The 19,744-nt window shown below is 41.7% G+C and overlaps 2 protein-coding genes across 2 annotated transcripts in view; one reads left to right on the top strand and one right to left on the bottom strand.

Annotated features, from left to right (window-relative positions):
- The window catches only part of LOC146565003 (putative C-type lectin domain family 20 member A), a 56,127-nt gene that overhangs the window by 29,849 nt on the left and 6,534 nt on the right, over positions 1-19,744 (top strand). The window lies entirely within an intron of this gene.
- Positions 2,812-19,649, bottom strand: LOC146565004 (NACHT, LRR and PYD domains-containing protein 3-like). Its single transcript, XM_085290631.1, has 11 exons — positions 19,642-19,649; positions 19,434-19,544; positions 16,022-16,132; positions 14,500-14,557; positions 14,056-14,278; positions 12,094-13,882; positions 11,066-11,239; positions 10,584-10,757; positions 7,258-7,431; positions 6,624-6,670; positions 2,812-3,871 (listed from the first exon to the last, which is right to left on the bottom strand). Exons 1-11 carry the CDS (start codon positions 19,647-19,649, stop codon positions 3,330-3,332), a joined length of 3,411 nt encoding a protein of 1,136 aa, XP_085146757.1. The 3' UTR covers positions 2,812-3,329.

Below are 19,744 nucleotides of genomic sequence, written 5' to 3'. Positions count from 1 at the left end.
AGAACAGTTTGAATTTGTTTCCTTTCCGACCCTTAAGGAAATAATAGCTCAAACGAAAAATTCCAATTCCCGTCATGATGTGCTCCCTTCTCGCATTATCAAAAACGCCCTGAATATTGTAGGACCCTGGATTTTACTTATAATGAATTCATCACTACTATCAGGCTGCGTCCCTGCCGTGTTCAAACATGCAGTTATCCAACCTGTAATCAAGAAAAGTAATCTTGATCCTAATGTCCTCTCAAACTATAGGCCGGTATCGAAACTCCCTTTTATGGCTAAAGTCTTAGAGAAAATTGTTCTCAAGCAATTGCAATCTTTCTTAGAGGCAAATGGAATCAATGAAAAATTCCAATCTGGTTTTAAACCTCACCACAGTACCGAGACAGCTTTACTGAGAGTTTTTAACGATCTCCTCGTAACTGTTGATACAGGGCGCCCTGTGGTTTTAGTTCTTTTAGACTTGTCCTCTGCTTTTGATACGGTCGACCATGATATTCTCCTTTCAAGACTTGAACATGTAGTTGGCCTTAAAGGCAAAGTACTCTCATGGTTTAAATCATACCTATCCGAGCGGTTTTTCTCTGTCTCTATGGGAAATCACTCCTCTTCCCCCGCACCCCTTCGTTGCGGTGTTCCCCAGGGGTCTGTGTTAAGTCCCACGTTGTTCTCTCTCTATCTGTTACCCCTGGGAAAAATCTTTAGAAATCACAATATCTCTTTTCACTGCTATGCGGATGATATCCAAATCTATTTCCCTTTGGATTTGGATCTTCAATCCCCGCTATTGCCGTTGCTTAATTGCCTGTGTGACGTCAGAGACTGACTACTGCATAATTCGCTCACCCTCAATGAAAACAAAACAGAAATTATCGTCTTTGGTAGCCACATGCCGTTGAAACAGCTTTCGGAGACTTTAGGTTCCTATGCCAGCCACTTATCGCCCACTGTCAGAAATCTCGGAGTAATGCTGGACAGCTCCCTCAAATTAGATAAGCAAGTGGCTGCAGTGGTAAAAACCAGCTTCTACCAACTACGCCAAATTTCGAAGGCAATGCCTTACCTACGACATAAAGACCTTGAAAGGCTCATTCATGCTTTTATAACCTCTAGACTGGACTACTGTAATTCTCTTTACTTAGGCCTCCAACTCTCTCTTATTCAACGCCTACAATTAGTCCAGAATGCCGCAGCACGCCTTTTAAGCGGCACTAGAAGACAGGATCATATTACTCCCATTCTAGCTGACCTCCACTGGCTTCCTGTCAAATACCGTATTGTTTTTAAAATTCTTTTATATACTTTTAAAATCTTAAATAACTTGGCACCCAGTTATTTGATTGACCTTCTTAATCTATATATCCCTACAAGGGCACTCAGATCCTCTAATCAGGGGCTCCTAATGCAACCAATGTCTCGATTAAAGACGAAGGGGGATCGGGCCTTTGCTTTCGCTGCACCAAAACTCTGGAACAGCCTACCGGTTGATGTCCGTGCGTCGGAAACTATCCAATCTTTTAAATCTCGGTTAAAAACCCATCTGTTTAAGCTCGCTTTTCAAACTACTTAGCTTAATTTTCCCTGATTCATGTCTGTTCCTATATTATTATTTTATAATTTTATTCTTTGTTAACTGTTTTCTCCTGTTGTAAATTGCAAGTATGGTTCGTTTGTGAAGCACTTTGTTGTACTTGTGACTTTTAAATGTGCTATAGAAATAAAATTGAAATTGAAATTGAAATTGAAAGTCACAATTACAGTGGCTTGCAAAAGTATTCGGCCCCCTAGAACTTTCCCACATTTTGTCACATTACAGCCACAAACATGAATCAATGTTATTGGAATTCCACGTGAAAGACCAACACAAAGTGGTGCACACGTGATAAGTGGAACGAAAATCATACATGATTCCAAACATATTTTACAAATAAATAACTGCAAAGTGGGGTGTGCGTAATTATTCAGCCCCCTGAGTCAATACTTTGTAGAGCCACCTTTTGCTGCAGTTCCAGCTGCCAGTCTTTTAGGGTCTGTCTCTACCAGCTTTGCACATCTACAGACTGAAATCTTTGCCCATTCTTCTTTGCAAAACAGCTCCAGCTCAGTCAGATTAGATGGACAGCGTTTGTGAACAGCAGTTTTCAGATCTTGCCACAGATTCTCAATTGGATTTAGACAGGTCAGGGATAAAGTTATTGAGAAATTTAAAGCAGGCTTAGGCTACAAAAATATTTGCCAAGCCTTGAACATCCCACGGAGCACTGTTCAAGCCATCATTCAGAAATGGAAGGAGTATGGCACAACTGTAAACCTACCAAGACAAGGCCGTCCACCTAAACTCACAGGCCGAACAAGGAGAGCGCTGATCAGAAATGCAGCCAAGAGGCCCATGGTGACTCTGGACGAGCTGCAGAGATCTACAGCTCAGGTGGGGGAATCTGTCCATAGGACGACTACTAGTCGTGCACTGCACAAAGTTGGCCTTTATGGAAGAATGGCAAGAAGAAAGCCATTGTTAACAGAAAACCATAGGAAAAATAGACCTGAGTCCAAATTCAACATTCCAAGAGGTGGAGTGATCATCTGAACTTACCATTCACTGATTTAAATAAAACATCTCACACGTTCACTTTGACAGTGTTTTATACAAATAAGTGACAGTGATTGCAAACAGAGATTCATTGACTAAATGTCAGTTGTGGGATATGTTTTATTAATGACCTCGCTTTCAAAACTATAGATCAACATGTTTGATTTTTCACATGTAGGCCTGAACGTGGTTTATAATAGTTTTAATAATAGTGAGGGAGGAATACAGTATGTCTAGATTTGTGTAGTCTTTCAGGACTAAATGAGACAAGCAGCTGACAGTCAACATAAAAATGACAGGATGGGTACACAGTCACAGAAAGAAGTCTTGTAGATGAGCCAGAAGCTTGAAGACCTCACATTGACTCTAGAATACTTTGGTATACAGAGGACTTCATGGTCCAGTAAAAACAAAACCATCTCACACTGCCGGTGTTACAATCGGGTATTTATTGTCATTCAGCTGAAGATAAAACTGAGGGAATAGCACAGTTACACATTTTAATCTTTTAAATTAAAAACACATCAGCTAAACATGCAACTAGGCCTGGGAGAATTTGGACATCCACATCAATTTTGTAATTTTAGGGACCAAATGCATTGGGGTTTAATCATCAGCGATGATTACTAGCAGCTAGTCGAGTGTCTGAGCAGGTTTGAGGTTACACTGATGATATTCTGCCTCCATCAACATCTACTTGGTGAAAAGTATCAGTGGTCTAATGAAGCCGAGCCAAAGCCTAGTTCAGCTGGCACAATCTGAGAGAGGAGTCATAATCCCACACTCTGAACCCAGGGTAAAGAGGCTCTGTGAATTTGGTGAAGAAGGTGTGCAGGTGTGTCAGGGACCTTCCAGGTGAAACTCTGTAGAAGCACAGGATGCCCTCCTCCCAGTCCAGATACACCGCCACCCTGTGGCAGCCTGATGAAGGAACTGGGATGGCTATGCTTTTGATATCGTGATAAGCGGCATAGCCATGAGCTGAACTGTGCAGTCCCCAAGACTTCTCATTGTATCCTATTACGCAGCTGTTTCCAACACCTTTGCGACTGATGCCCTTGTAGGTCACACCGATGCCAGCCCAGTTTCCTTCCCACTCAACCTCCCAGTAACAGCGCCCAGTAAGGCCCTGCTGGAACAGGACTTGGGTCCAGTGGTCAAACCGGTCAGGGTGATCAGGGTATGGCTGCTCCTCCCTGCCTTGGCTGACTTTTCGGTTGCCATCAGATAGGACGAGGAGTTTATGAGCGGTGTTAGGATCCAGTGTCAGCTCACATGCATCTGGAGAAAGGTAATAGGAATTAAATATAATTTTTGAGACAGATTTGATAAATCACACACTAAGATCAAAGTTGGATCGACCAAAAAAGGTAACTTGTGTAGCTCTCATTTGCAGTGAGGGAAATAATTATTAGACCCCCCCTGCTGAATTTGTAAGTTTGCTCACTTACAAAGAAATAAACAATCTCTAATTTCTGTGTAGCTTCATTTTAATAGAGAGAAACAGAATATCAACTAAAAATCCAGAAAAACATAAAGAACACATAAAAGTTCTAAACTGATTTACGTGTCAGAGAGTGAAATAAGATCCTCGAGCAAATGTGACTTACTACTGGGTCGAGAAACTCTTGTAGTTGGTATTTGTGCCCCTACAACCAAGCCAGAATTCTGAATTGAGATTACAATCCATGGGTCACACAGATTTCAATCAGTCAATGAACCAGATACTTCTAATATATCAACACATTATGTATATGGAGCACACCAATTTCCTCCATTCCAACCTCTCCACCACCATGGGTGAGACCGAAGAGCTGCCAAAGAATGCCAGGGACAGGAATGCAGACCTACACAAGGCTGATGGGCTACAAGACCATCAGCAAGAAGCTTGGTGAGATGGTGATCACTGTTGGTGTGATTATTTAGAAAGGGAATAAATATAATATGACCATCAGTCAACCTTCGTCTGGAGGTCCATGCAGGATCCTGCCTCACAGTGTGAAAGGTGCTGGATTAGCCCAGAACTACACAGGACCTTGTTAACGATGGCAGGTAGGACCACATTCACCAAGAAGACCACTGCTATCACACTACGCCATACTGGATTGGACTCTGGCAGCACCTGCAAGGCCCCCCTGCTCAAGAAGTTACATGTACAGGCCTGTCTGTACATGTAACTACATGTTTGGCCTCAATTCGACCCGCCATGTTTGGAGGAAGAGATGCACCTGACACACACCCCTTGCTGGTAATATGGAAACAGATGAACTCTGAAACCGACAGCTGCAGGCTTATCTAAAGACCTTGGGATGACATTATGAAGTTTGTGGACACTTCTTTTGGTCTCGGGCTGAATTTTTTACACACCCAGTCCTGATGAAATTGGGAGCAGTTTGTAAATGATTTTCCTCAAAGTGGATTCAAACTAGAGATGGCACGATACCACTTTTTTATGTCCCATACCGATACAGATATCAAAAATTTGGATATTTGCCGATACTGATACAAATCCGATATAGCGTATTTTATAATCAATAAAAAAAATTTTTTTTAAATATCTTGCTGCATTTTGTATAAGTTCATAGTCAAGTTTAAAAAACTAAACCAAACTAAAGCTATTGTGTTATACCTGTATGCAAAAGATACACTGCACCCAAAATATTTCATAGATCAGCAATACTGATCAATCTAATAACCTTAAACCTGCACCATCCTCCCTATTCTGGTATTTTAAAGAGGACTTAGTGGAAATATTAAGCAACCTAACTATTAGGGTTGCAAACTCCTAGCAGAAAAAAAAAATAATAATAATAGGGAACCACCCCCAACGCTCTGCCTCATTATGCTTAACTGACGTAATCCACTTTAATTTATTAATGCACGTGTAAAAAAAAAAAAAAAAGCACAGAAATCAATAATTTTTCTACAATAACTAAATAGATTCAACATTCCCAAAGGAAAACATATTATAGCTTACTAGGTTATAAATTTAATTAATAGTTCCTATATACAGTAATGGACTTCCATACATTTTACATCAGATGAAAACTTCGGTTGTAAGATTTGGGTAATTATTTATTAAAAACTAGACATTTTAAATGAGAATAAGAAAGAAAAGTAGTACCTTAGTACCCCCCTTTTCCCTGTTAATGCCCTACCTGCCCCCCTGGCTAAACCATGCTAGATCCGCCCCTGCACAGTTACAGCTGTCAGCTGCATAGAAAAAGATCCTGGTGTAGAAAGTAATATTAAATAAATTCTAACAACAGCTTATCAAGCTCAAAGGTGCTGCTGTTGTTCAGCCGCTGGTTTCCTCTTTCAGGCGCAAAGTGGGCCAAAAACAAACAAGAGAGACGATCAGCTGATCATTGATCAGTTTCATGATTGAAGTAGAAACAGGAGAGGGAGGGGGAGAGGCAGTCGCTCCCAGCATTTGCTGGCAATGCTTTACAAACATTCAGAGATGAACTTACACACTTGCTTTACTTGTCTGGGATAACTTTCTCGGAGATGAAATGCCGTTTTGGTAGCGAGGCTCCAAATGCTCAACCAGACCGCCGAGAGGTCTGGCACGCCACAACCGCTCTATCACCTGGTGCATACTCCGACGTGCTACGGTTATGAGTTACGCCATGTCGCACGTTTTGTGAGGTGCTTTTGTGATATGGATCGGATTACATTTTTCTTTTCTCTCCGATATCCGATCCAGTGATTTAGGACAGTATCGGACCGATACGTAATATCAGATCGGTCCATCTCTAATTTAAACCACTTGAAGATCTTTTGAAATCTTTTGCCAAAATGCAAAAAAAGCTTTCTGGAGAAGGCTTCATAAAGTAATGAACAGCAGTACCTCAGTACTGTCAGAGGTTCCCATCATGCACAACTGGTTGTGGCAGATGGCCCCGCCCCTCCCAGAGAGCCTGGTTCCCCTTTCTTCCTGTTAAAAGGGAGTTTCCCTTTTAACAGGAAGATAGATGTGTTTGTGTTTCCTGCTTCACATCACACCTGCTCACACAACAACAAAACTTACATTTTGCCAGTCCAGATTTTAACCAGCATTCTGCATTGTGGTCCACTCTGTGGGGGGAACAGGGCACACATCAGTACAAACTAAATAATAATGTCCAGATAAGTTTAACAAAGCTTACGCTAAATATAATTCTAATATTTTGGCTCCTTTAATCAGTGAGTAATGAGTTCACTGTCCCCCTTGGCCTTTTGAGCTGTTTAGTGTGTGTTCCTCCCTCAGCAGGTGTGTTTCTTACTAGACTCTGTGGGATTTGGTAAATAATATTGTTTACTGTTTAAACTAGTGCTGTCAGCGTTAAAATGACATTAACGCCATAACTGCATTAATGCGACAAATCTCCGTTAACGCGTTAGTGCAGTTAGCTTGTTAATGCATTGACACCGTCCAGCCTCACGCTGACAGCACTAGCTTAAACATATAATGATGGTATTGGACATTTCCCAGTTAAACCAGCAGGCACTGTGCTTCCATTACAGGAGTTTCAACATTAGCGGTTTTGCTAAAATAAGAGGAAGTGCTGCTTCGGAAATTAGTTACCAGTTAAATAAAGCTCAAAATGTAACAAACTTCGTAACAGGGAAGGGCTTTAATCTCCCATTTAAGACATAAACATGTTTGTTTGGTTTGTTTTTACCTGAGTTTAATATTTTCACAGTGTTCTTCCTCCAGAGCTTCAGAGATGAGCTTCACTCCAGACTCACTGAGGTGATTGTATCTCAGGTCCAGCTCTCTCAGGTGGGATGGGTTGGACTTCACTGCTGAAGCCAAGAAACCACAGCCTTTCTCTGTGATGCTGCAGAATGACAGCCTGTGGAGCAACATCATTTAATATCATATTATTCAATTACCAAAGGTCAAAGTTCCTGATGAAGCAGTCAGTGTGAGCTAGTCTTGGTGATCCACCAACTTCAACTGTGAGGATAATCCACGGAGTCATAAAGGGATTGCTGTTAACTACCTAAACAAATTTAAGACTTACTATAAATCAAACTGGGCAAAGTGTCACATGTTGGCTGTGACATATGTATGTGACACAGGGAAAAGTGGCTATATTTACAAATTTCCTGTTTCCCAAAAAGGCCCAACAAGAGCACAGTTGCTGCATGTAAACAGAACACACCTGTTTAAACTTATTTTTGGTATCGAAGGTGTTCAATAAACCCCAAACATCCAACCAATTCAATCTGATAACTTTGCACTCTTCCCGAGCATGCCCTCTACTTCACTATTTTATCCGGTCGTTCAGTCTGACGTCACTAGCCGTGTCTGGACCTAAACTCCGCTGCAGGTCCATATATCAAACGATCACTATGGCATTACTGAGAGTTAAAAACTGTCTAAAGTCTTTCATCTTTAATAAAATGATCAGCGTTCTGCTCTACCAGGTGTAACAATTGAGTTTAACATCCAGGCATCCATGAAAACGGAATTTATGACATTTAACGGAGTTAGAAGTTAGCAGGGAGTTAGCTCGCTAGCTTCTATCTAAATACAATATAGCATGTCCTGACTGCGGGGTTTTGGAAACAAATTCAAACGTACAGCTCTGTTATCACTTCCAACATAAATGAAGACAGAAAACTAAACAGCAGTGACGTTTGTAGGGTTACTGAAGTTGGGCTAGCTGGTATATAATGATGTGCTACGTGATCGCTAGCGACACAGCTATGTTAGCATAATATAAACAAGCTAACTTTTTTTCCACTCGATAAAAGTTAACGTGAGTGTTCTCGGTGGTCAGGAACAAATGTAATCGCATGGCAGGATGCTGTAAAAGGACCAAACTTCAGCCAGGAGAACAACTGAGATAATCCATCCACAATACGAGGTTAGTCATTCATATACTGCTGCATGGGCTGGGCTGTAGTTACATCGTAAGGTTTTAAAAACTGAGCTTAAATGAATGATTAGCGGTAATAAAAGCCGAGGGAGGTCAACAGTGATCACTGACTGTTTTAGGAGCTTTTTGAGATCAAATAGAAGAAAATACATAACATTAAACATGTTAACAACACAAAAGCCATATTAAACGCAGACTACTTTAGGCCCGGAAGTAGGATTCGTCGCGTCATCACTGAACAACCGGATGGGCGTGCCTGCTGATTTGACGTGAATTCCTGAGGCCATAAAATACAAAAAGCCCAATAGGATGCCATTATGAAGCCCCTGTGTAGCGCTGTCCAAGGCTGGACATGTGCTGGACAGTCACGTAGGCCATCCTGTAACCACCAGTTACTAGTGAAAAATGGCTACTCCCTTACCAATTGCTGAGAGGCTGCTGGCAGTTACTAGCCCTCAAACAGGTGCTGCACTGAAAACCTCCTTGTGATGGCTTTGGTCACTAGCAGGTTGCATAGAAGACGCTGATTTGCCTGCAGGCACTTGTCATTTACTCTGTCTTATTTCACCTGGCAACTGTCAGCCAGTGTTGGTCAAGTTACTTGAAAAAAGTTATTAGTAAATAATTACTGATTACTTCTCCAAAATGTAATCCCATTACTTTACTGATTATTTATTTTTAAAAGTAATTAGTTGCTTAGCTACTTGTAAAAACATGATAAAAAACCTGAATATGTAATAAAGCAACAGATCTTTCAGCCCAATTAAATTTTTTCTGCATAATCCATCATATAAAATTGAATCAAATGTAAAAGTCTTTTTTGTTTTATTAGTTTTAATTTTTTAACTTTATGCATCACGCAAAAATTTAATTATATGCAACACTCTTTGACTGGAAGAAATTGTTTAACATTTAAACCTATTTTCTGCACATTCCAGCATATAAAATAAAATAATGCTTTGTGTTTACACTCAGTCTTTCAAATAGATGCAAGTAAAACAGAGCATAAAATAAATAAAATCAAAGACTCAGCGGCTCTTAAATCTATTGTCACCTGTTTAGCAGGAGTGGGGCGGGTGGAGGTTTGCCCACTCAGATTTGAAGTTTAATTTTTCGCTGTAGAAAGAAGTTTTCTACCCATGCAGAGTGTAGAGCGGACGCTGATGTTTGTGTCGCTTTGTACAGAATCAAACTAAAAGTAATGTGAGTACTTCCAAGCTTTAAATGCCATCACTCCATATTATCAATCGTTGATCTGCACACGTCTGTTACCACGGATGTCGCACGCTCGTACGTCATTGTCATGAGACACTCTCACAAACAAAATCACAGTTTAGTAACGCAGTGTGCTTACGGGAAGGTAACAGTAATCCAATTACTTTTTTGCAATAGCAATCCCTTACTTTACTCGTTACTTGAAAAAAGTAATCAGATTACAGTAACGTGTTATTGAAATGCGATACTGCCCATCTGTGCTGCCAGCAACCTCCACAAACTTCCCACCAACTATTCAGGGATTACACATTTTTTTTAGCAACTGAAGGTTGTCAGGAGGTCTGCGACTAGTTTCGAGGCCTCTGGGCTAGTCTCTTATCTTAGGCCTCTTTCACCCAGAGTCAAGAAAGGAAGCTCAGTGTCAGATTTCATCCTGAAAAGTAAACTATCCCCTCCTCCTGCTGATCCTGCCCATGGGCTTCATTAGATAAAACTGGCTTCAGTGGACTCTATTTCTAAGCTATTGGTAGCTGGTCTAGCTCTTTGTTGATGCTGGGAGCAGAAAAAGAAGAGAGGCATCAAGCCACTTGGAGTATAAACATCACATCCTCCAAATTTTAGACACATATTCATCCTGAGTGCGTCCTGAGTGTTTCACCTAGAAATAAGTCCACTGGCTGAGCCAGTGAAGGACTTATTATCTAAGTTACATTAAGACATGAAACATTAAAAACATCTAATATGAGGGAAAAATGTTTTAGCTTTTTTTTTTTCCTTTTAAATATGAGACACTACAAAAACTCAATCTACAAAAAATCAATGTCACTATTTAGGAAAAAATCTAACTTTGGTGAGCAGATCATCTCACTAATAAAGTCACTCCACTATATTTGAAGTCGTTTTACCTTAGTGTTACCAGTTTGCAGCTTACTTTTCCCAGACCAAAACAAAGTAGCTGCACTCCCAGATCTTCAATGTCATTGTCACTCAGATCCAGCTCTTTAAGATGTGATGAGGGACAGCTCAGGACAGAAGCTAGACTCTCACAGACCCTCTTGGTGATATGACATCGGTTCAGCCTGAAAGAGCAGACAGGGTGGCATCAAAGTCATAGCAAAGTCATTAGAACAGAACTTTCAGGGACCAAGGGTGCATGTACAACATATGACTGAGTTATTAAAAGATTCATTTATGTGCAAAATACTTTTTAAAAAAATGCAAAACTCAAAATATTGAATGATTAGTAAAAAAATGTTTAAAACTGAAGACTATAAAGGAAAAAAAAAAGTCTGAATAGAAAAAGAAACACCTTACAAAATTATTTTTACTCTTTAGTATTTAAATCATCTCAAATTCAGAAGTACACACAAATCCAAGACTCGATCACCTCAGTGTCTGCAGCCTGCAGCGTGGGCTCTGGAGTCCGCTGCAGAGTATCTCGACGCCCAAGTCCTGCAAGCTGTTGTCACTTAAATTTAAGTCCAACAGTTCTGAGGATGATGAGGTGAGAGTGGAGGATAGCGCATGACAGCAGTGTGGGGTGAGACTGCAGTCATTTAACCTGAGAAACAGAATGACAAACATGATTGAAACTATACAAAACATTTCAAAATGTACATTTTTAATTGAAATGTTTCCATCTGACACATAATATGAAGGGGTAAACACTCAAAGTTGCCTATACTTTAGCCTGAATTAAAGTTCAACTTTTCACTAAAAATGAAAACTTACATGAGTCCTAACGTGGCCACTCACAGGTATGCTGAATAATGTTAATTGCCTGACTTAATTGCCTTGGAGGTGTCAATTAGACCAGTGGTCCCCAACCTTTTTTTGCACCACGGACGGTTTAATGTCAGACAATATTTTCACGGACCAGCCTTTAAGGTGTGGCGGATAAATACAACAAAATAAAATGATACAACCGAGACAAAAACTGTGGTATTTTGTAAATATAAAAATAAACTCAAATTCACTGTGGAACTGTGTAACTTTAACATTGAGAGTAACATCCTCCTCTCAGCCCCTTAATGCTCTCTGCTCGCTATGGTAACGCGTAAATATTTCTTTCAAAATAAGACACAACTACAACACAGGAAAAGACCCAGGGAAACTGAGTTAATGATAAAAACCCTGAAAATCATAAATTTGACACCCGAGCCTCAACTCTCGGGGCCAGGTACCAAACGACTCACGGACCGATACCAGTCCATTGGCCGTGGGTTGGGGACCGCTATATTAGAAAATAACATTACAATCAATTTGAAGTAGAAAAGTGTAGCCTCCCAAACAGTTTTTCTGTTCTGGTACATGAGACCAAGTTTGTTATTGTCCTTGAAATATCATGAAATTATTTTGAGGCTATTTATCACACAGCCCAGGTGTGAGTGAAATTTAAATTTGAGAGATACTTGCATTGCTGAGCGTGATGCTTTAAGGACTGGAAGGAGCCTCATGAGCCCTTCTTCACTTCTGGAGTATTTCTTAAGTTCAAACAGCTCGAGCTCTTCTTGTGATGTCAGCAACACAAAGACCAGTGTTGCCCACTGAACTGCAGAAAATTTGATCATTGTTGGGTCTTGGCCCGAGTTTAAGTAGTTGTGGATCTCCTCCAACAGACAATGGTAGTTTAACTCATTCAGGCAGTGGAACAGATTTATACACCTGTCAGGATGTGAAGTCTGCCTAATTTTCTCCTTGATGTACTCAATTGTTTCCTCGTGACTTTGGGAGGGTCCGCAAGGTTTTATCTCTATCTTCAGTTCTCTGAGCAGGACCTGATTGGATTCCAGAGACAGTCCCAGGAGGAATCGCAGGAAGAGATCCAGGTGACCGCTGTCACTTTGTAAGGCTTTGTCCACTGCAGCTTTGTGCAGTTTGGATGCTGACTTTGTTCTGGACTGTTCGGGTTTTTCAGTCATCAGGTTTACACCGCTGGTTTTATACATCACATGCACAAATAAAGCTGCCAGAAACTCTTGGACAGAGAGGTGGATGAAGCAGAAGACTTTCTGCTGCATCACAGATTCTTCCCTGAACACCTGAGTGCACACTCCTGAATACACTGAAGCTTCTTTCACATCAATACCACAGTCTCTAAGATCATCCTCATAGAAAATCAGGTTGCCCTTCTCCAACTGCTGGAAGGCCAACTTCCCAAGTGACATGATTACTCGGTTACTCTCCTGGGTGTCCAGTTGTTGCTCCTCAGAGTACTTGGCATACATCTGTTTGGTCTGATGTGTCACAAAGTGGATGTACATCTGAGTCAACGTCTTGGGCATTTTCCCTCCTGCTGCACTGGAACACATCTTTCCAAGGACAATCGAGGAAATCCAGCAAAACACCGGAACATGGCACATGATGTACAGGCTTCTCGTTGACTTGATGTGAGTAACAACTCTCCTAGCTAAGTTTTCATCTTCAATCCTCTTGTGGAAGTACAGTTCCTTCTGAAGGTTGCCAAAGCCTCTTATCTCTGTCACCCGGTCTACATACCATGGAGGGATGCAGCTGGCTGCAGCTGGTCGGGTAGTTATCCACACGCAGGCTTTGGGTAGCAGGTTACCGGCAATGAGGTTTGTCAGCAGAACATCCACTGAAACTGTCAGTGAAGCATCACAACATTTCTCATTGCCGCTGAAATCTAGCTGGAGTCTGCACTCATCCAGACCATCCAAGACAAACAGAACTTTGTAGAGGTTCAGGTCTCTGATTCCAGAATCTTTCAGGTCTGAGGAGAACTCACACAGGAGCTCCATCAAGCTGTAGCTTTGACTTCTGAGCAAATTCAGTTCCCTGAAAGGAAGTGAGAATAGGAGCTGGATGTCCTGATTGGCCTTCTCCTCTGACCAGTCCAGCATGAACTTCTGTGCCAACACAGTTTTACCGATGCCTGCTATGCCCTTGGTGAGCACCGTTCTGATGGGTTTCCCTTGTTTGGATAAGGGCTTGAAGATGTCCCCACACTTGATAGATCCTTGGTCCACAGACCTTGGTCGGTTGGTAGCAATCTCAATTTGCCTCACTTCATGTTCAGTGTTGATTTCGCCCATGTCTCCTTCAAGCACATAGATTTCTGTATAGATTTTGTTGAAAGCAGTGGCATTTCCTTGATTTGGTATCCCTTCAGCCATGTCCTTATATTTCAGCTGCATATGACGCTTAAGTTTGAGCTGGTACATGATGAGTGATCCATAATACTCTGAGAGGATAGAAAATAGTTATAACTTTAAGACATTCGAGATTTTTTTTCATTGTAATGATAAATATTTTGTACTGTCTATTTAAAAAATGAATTAAAACTTGTACACCAAATTCTTAGAAATTACTTTTGTGCAAACACAAAAACAGTTACAGACAAATATAATCTCTTACTTTGCTCAAGGATGTAAACATACTGTTCTTTTTTCATGGTCCTGAAAATGTGGAAGCAAATCTGCCGAAATGCTTCTTTGGCTGAAGCTTCAGACAGAACCAATTCATCATCAACCAGCACCTTCTCTTCCGCCACTTTTTCATGCCCTCCATTTGGGTCAAGATCCGTGAGAATACTTTGTAGATTTGATGTGACAAAATTTAAAACCTCAGTCTGAAATTCCTGAAATAAATACAATTAAAAACAAGTTTTGTTGTTTAAAAATGTGTTTAAAGCATAATGGTAGGGGAAATGGTAGGGGAAAAAACAAAAACAAAAAACCCTACCACAATGTGTACATTTGTGGTTAGATATAGGATGAGTCAACAAGGTGCACAGATGAAATATTTTGCATGAACAGAATGTGTTATGTCCTGAGGGGAAAATCTTTGAAAGACACCTACGTTTAAATCCTGGTTCTCAGTGCTTGAAGTCTGACCACTCAGTTGTGAAAACCTGCATCTATAAAAAAAACATTTTAAAACAACATTAAGATTTCACATTGCCCGGAAATGGGCTACAATTACATTTTCTTTGTCACTTGGCATATTTTATACTTTGTTTTACTGAATGTATTGCAATTTTAAACTGCTATTTTTCATTCCCTTTTCTCTGAGTTTAGCTCTCAGTTCAGATCAAGTCCAACAGATAATAAACCTTGGAACCTGGACAGCATCATCTTCACTTAGCTTCTTTGTGTTGATACATAAATGAATCAAGAGCAGTGAAGCTGCACTTAACAGTATTCTTGCGTATGCATGCAAGAAAGACATCACAAAGAAAGCACTGAAGACACTTTTGGCCAGTAACAACAGTCTGCAGTCACCAGTGTAAAACTATCTGTCTGTCAGTGCTATAAAACACTAATGGCAGTTTTGTAAGTGAGCAGCAGTTTTCTGTAACTGGACTGATTGCATCAGCATTTGTAGGTTTTTAGGAAACAAAGTCCTTTTCCGGACTCGCCTGTTCTTAATGCTGCAGGTGACACCAACTACATTATCAGTCGAGAAGAATGTGCGGGAATTTTGGTCCTAACCCTGCCAACCAGAGCTCAAACCATCCCACTAATTCAATTCAACTCAATTTTATTTATATAGCGCCAAATCACAACAACAGTAGATCGTACAATAATCTACTGTACTGTACTCCCACTAAAATCCTGAAATGTGTAGGAAAGCTTCAGCTCCTGGATTAGACCAGGAAATCCACCCTCGACCTGCCTTCTCCTGAGAATCAGACCATCCAGAACCTCAGTTTCATCTTTTTTTGTCAAGATACATCAGGAACAGCTCGTCATCGCTTCATGTTCATGTGAGGACAAATTAGCAAAAATCACAATGTTTTCAATGTGTGTATTACACAAAAAGTTCACATGCCAAAAATTGGGAATTTCATGTTGTTTTTCACAATGCGCTTGGCATGTGATAGTCTTCAAGCTAAAATGCAGAGACTAATGGGATAGAAATGAAGAGAGATTAAGACATTTACACATTAAAAATTACACAATAAAAAGTGTCTTCAATAACACATTTCTGAAATCTGTAACGTCTGACGCACTGAAGATAAAACATTATTTACTCTTAGATCTTAGCTAGACCAATCCAGAAAACAGTTGCTCCATCTTCAAGGCCTTAAAGGGTCTCAGCTGTTTCAACAAGAGTTCATTCTTATATCAAAGACTCCTTGATTTTTACTGCTACACGTTTCCAAAGAGAAACAACTGCATCAGCCTGGAGCTTGCTTGGTATTTTTTGGTTAGCAGACTACCATCCTTTCTGCTCTGCTTTAACCTGCTTATGTGTGCTGCTCTTTGTACGTGTTGGTCATGGTCACGGAAATGAACTGTCTACGTCCTTATTTAGAAATTAGAGTGCAGTGTATTGGTCACTAGCAGAACTTTTTCCCACTCTAATCTGGACTGCTTACCTTTTACCAGCAGGAGATTCTCCTCCACTCAGCTGTGGAGGAATGTCCATGGACACGTTACTCTTCATGGACAGTTCACTGGGACACAGAGACCCAGCTGTTGCCTGATCCCTGGAACCCAGAACACAATTAAACTGGTTTCTACTACCATTTTAAAGGGCCTGGAAAAAAACATACAGAGACTCATAGCATTTCATTAAATTAGCATTTGTTTCCAGTGCTGCTGCAGTATTAAAGATATAGGCCATAGCTGGACTGGCCATCGGGCATACCGGGCATTTGCCCGGTGGGCCGCTGGCGATTTTTTGCTTTTATGGGCCGATCGATTTTTTTTTTTTGGAAGGGTATAAATAATGTCCAGTCCAGCCCCTCTCTCCTGGAGACTCTGTCTCAGTCTGGAGTTGCCCCTGGTGAGAGGCGGCGGGCTGGGGTGGGTATTCTAATATCCCCTCGGCTTGCTGCCGGTACGTTGGGGTTTTTCCCGGTGGACGAGAGGGTTTGTTCCCTGCGCCTCAGGGTCGGGGAACGGGTCCTGACTGTCATCTGCGCTTATGCGCCGAGTGGCAGTTCAGAGTACCCAGCCTTCTTAGAGTCCCTGGGGGGGGGGGGGGGGGGGGGTGCTGGAAGGTGCTCCACCTGGGGACTCTGTTGTCCTGCTGGGAGACTTCAATGCTCACGTGGGTAACGACAGCGAGACCTGGAGGGGCGTGATTGGGGGGAACGGCCTCCCTGATCTGAACCCGAGCGGTGCTCTGTTATTGGACTTCTGTGCTAATCACAGTTTGGCCATAACGAACACCCTGTTCGAACATAAGAGTGTCCATAAGTGTGCACGTGGCACCAGGACGCTCTAGGCCGTAGGTCGATGATCGATTTTGTAATCGTATCACCAGACCTGCGACCATATGTTCTGGACACTCGGGTAAAGAGAGGGGCTGAGCTGTCAACTGATCACCACCTGGTGGTGAGTTGGATCAGGTGGCGGGGGAGGACGCTGGACAGACCTGGTGCACCTAAACGCGTAGTGAGGGTGTGCTGGGAACGTCTAGCAGAGGCCCCAGTCCGCGAGATCTTCAACGCACACCTCCGGCAGAGCTTCAACAGCATTCCGAGGGAGACTGGGGACATTGAGTCCGAATGGACCATGTTCACCGTCTCCATTGCCGAAGCTGCTGCATTGAGCTGCGGCCGCAAGGTGGTTGGTGCCTGCCGTGGTGGTAATCCCCGAACCAAATGGTGGACACCAGAGGTGAAGGGAGCCACCAGGCTGAAGAAGGAGTCCTATCGGGCTTGGTTAGCCTGTGGGACTCCGGAGGCAGCCGACAGGTATCGACAGGCCAAGCAGAATGCGGCTCGGGCAGTGGCTGAAGCAAAAACTGCGAAGGGTGGCTGGCCTCTCCCTTAGAGATAGGGTGAGAAGTTCGGCCATCCGGGAGGGGCTCAGAGTAGAGCAGCTGCTGCTCCACATCGAAAGGAGCCAGCTGAGGTGGTTCGGGCATCTGACAAGGATGCCCCCTGGGCGCCTCCTGGGTGAGGTGTTCCAGGCATGTCCCACCGGGAGGAGGCCCCGGGGCAGACCCAGGACACGCTGGAGAGATTATATCTCTCGGCCGGCCTGGGAACGCCTTGGTATTCCCCCGGATAAGCTGGAGGAGGTGGCTGGGGAGAGGGAGGTCTGGGCCTCTTTGCTTAGGCTGCTGCCCCCGCGACCCGGCCCCGGATAAAGCGGATGAAGATGGATGGATGGATGGATGGATGGATATATATATATATATACATATATACACACACATATCACTGACTTTCAGCTCTTTGTGTTTGTGGATATATGACTGACTTTAATTATTAAACATTCGCACATAAATAACTGACGTCATATTCAGTACTTCTGACAGTTCACTCTTCGGCCGCTCCGTCTTATTAGGGAAATTCCACATACATAAATGTAAATTTCAAAACTCAACCCCATCATTTAATTTGTTTTTGATTGAAATTGAATATTACTTAAACTCTCTTAAATTAACTTCCAATAAAAAAGGTTTATCATTGATTGAAGTTCATTCAGAAATGTTTAAGGAATGAGCTGTCACAACTTTCAAGTACAAAGTTGTTATGAAGTCTGTCACATTCCCCCCCCCCCTTTTTTTTCTCCTTTATTTATTTATCCTTCTTATTTCATTGTGCTGTATATTGTTACTCTTATTTGCCTTGTATGTCTACTGTACAAAATGAACTGGAATGACTGACTGTTCGCTTTATGATTTCAATAAAGTTTGGAAAAAAAAAAAACCCTCTTCGGCCGCTCCCTTCTGCCGTATTTTGCGGCAAAATTATCCACACCCACTGCCGCGCTATGAATTGTGGGATATATGGGACCACGAAGCGTGCACCGGACCACGCTTGATATTTGGGGAAATCGACGGCGCATTTGGAATTTTTCCCCTGCTCCCACTCTAGCAGTTGAGCTGTCTCACTCTAACCTCCAACATTCCGTCCCATACACAACCATTATAAACTCTGAAACAGGTGAAAAAAAGCATGAAACTTAAACTGGAACTGAAGAAAAAGTATAATAGATATTGAAAAGATGAATACAAGTTCAATGTCTTGGCTTTGTTTTAAAGTTTGAATGGTGGCTCTATGTCAACGTATGATGAAGTAGATAGAGTTGAAAGATGAGTAAGTTGAATGAGAATTTGAAGATTCTCCCATTGAAATACATGGGAAATTTTAGTTGAATAAAGCTGAATAATTTCAAAAATATAAAAGTTAAAAATAAGAAAAATACAAGCAATAATGTCCAAAAGAAGAGGAATCTAACAGTGGTTGAATGTTTTTTCTAAGTTGAATGGTGTTCAAATAGTTAGAGTACAAAAAAACGTACGGAATAGATAATAATATTTATAAAGAAAATAGAATAAAGATTTGGAGAACAATACTGTGGATGCTTAATCAGCATCCACACTAATTATCACATGCTGCAGTGCCGCTGAGGACTAACCCGACTGTAAATAGCTACAACATGTGAACAACAGTGGATAGAACTAAAGCACAACCACACTAGTCCCTCAAAGACCATGTGTGTGTAACTGGTGCAGCATCACCTAAAGGCACCAGCTGTTTGGAGAGTTTTGTTCGAACAGGCTTTATTTGGTGATGAATTTTATATCTGCAAAGACTTGCACATTCACAGGCATGGAAATGCTCAAGGTAGTGTCACAAATTCATTCAGGTTTGTTTTTCCACAAGTTTATTAAGTGCAGCACACCATACAGTCAGTAAATATAACTACACTGGTTGGCCTGATGAAAAAAAGAATAGAAATCAAGAATATTTTGAGGTCTGAAATTTAGTGTGAGACAAAAAAAGAAGATTATTTTTCCTTTTTATTGAGACACATTTTGTCTCTTACCTTCTATGAGTCGGAGATTCTCCTCCACTCAGCTGTGGAGGAATGTCCATGGACACGTTACTCTTCATGGACAGTTCACTGGGACACAGAGACCCAGCTGTTGCCTGATCCCTGGAACCCAGAACACAACACCACCATGTTTAGTAGGGCCTGGAAAAAAGTGCAGGCTTTCACATTCATTAGCACTAACTAACTAACCCCTGATAACATCGTCATGCCTTCTTAAGCTTCACTTTAGCTTCTGTGTCCTGCGTTTGAATTTCTCTATTAGCTGTTCCAAAAAAAGGTTTCTCCTACCATTTTGTAGCAAC

Source organism: Mchenga conophoros, linkage group LG11 (assembly GCF_057382185.1).
Source record: "Mchenga conophoros isolate Kocher_MC1m ecotype Shallow Benthic linkage group LG11, M_conophoros_male_GT1.1, whole genome shotgun sequence".
NCBI classification, from domain to species: Eukaryota; Metazoa; Chordata; class Actinopteri; order Cichliformes; family Cichlidae; genus Mchenga; species Mchenga conophoros.
This window is presented reverse-complemented; position numbering and strand designations above follow the sequence as displayed.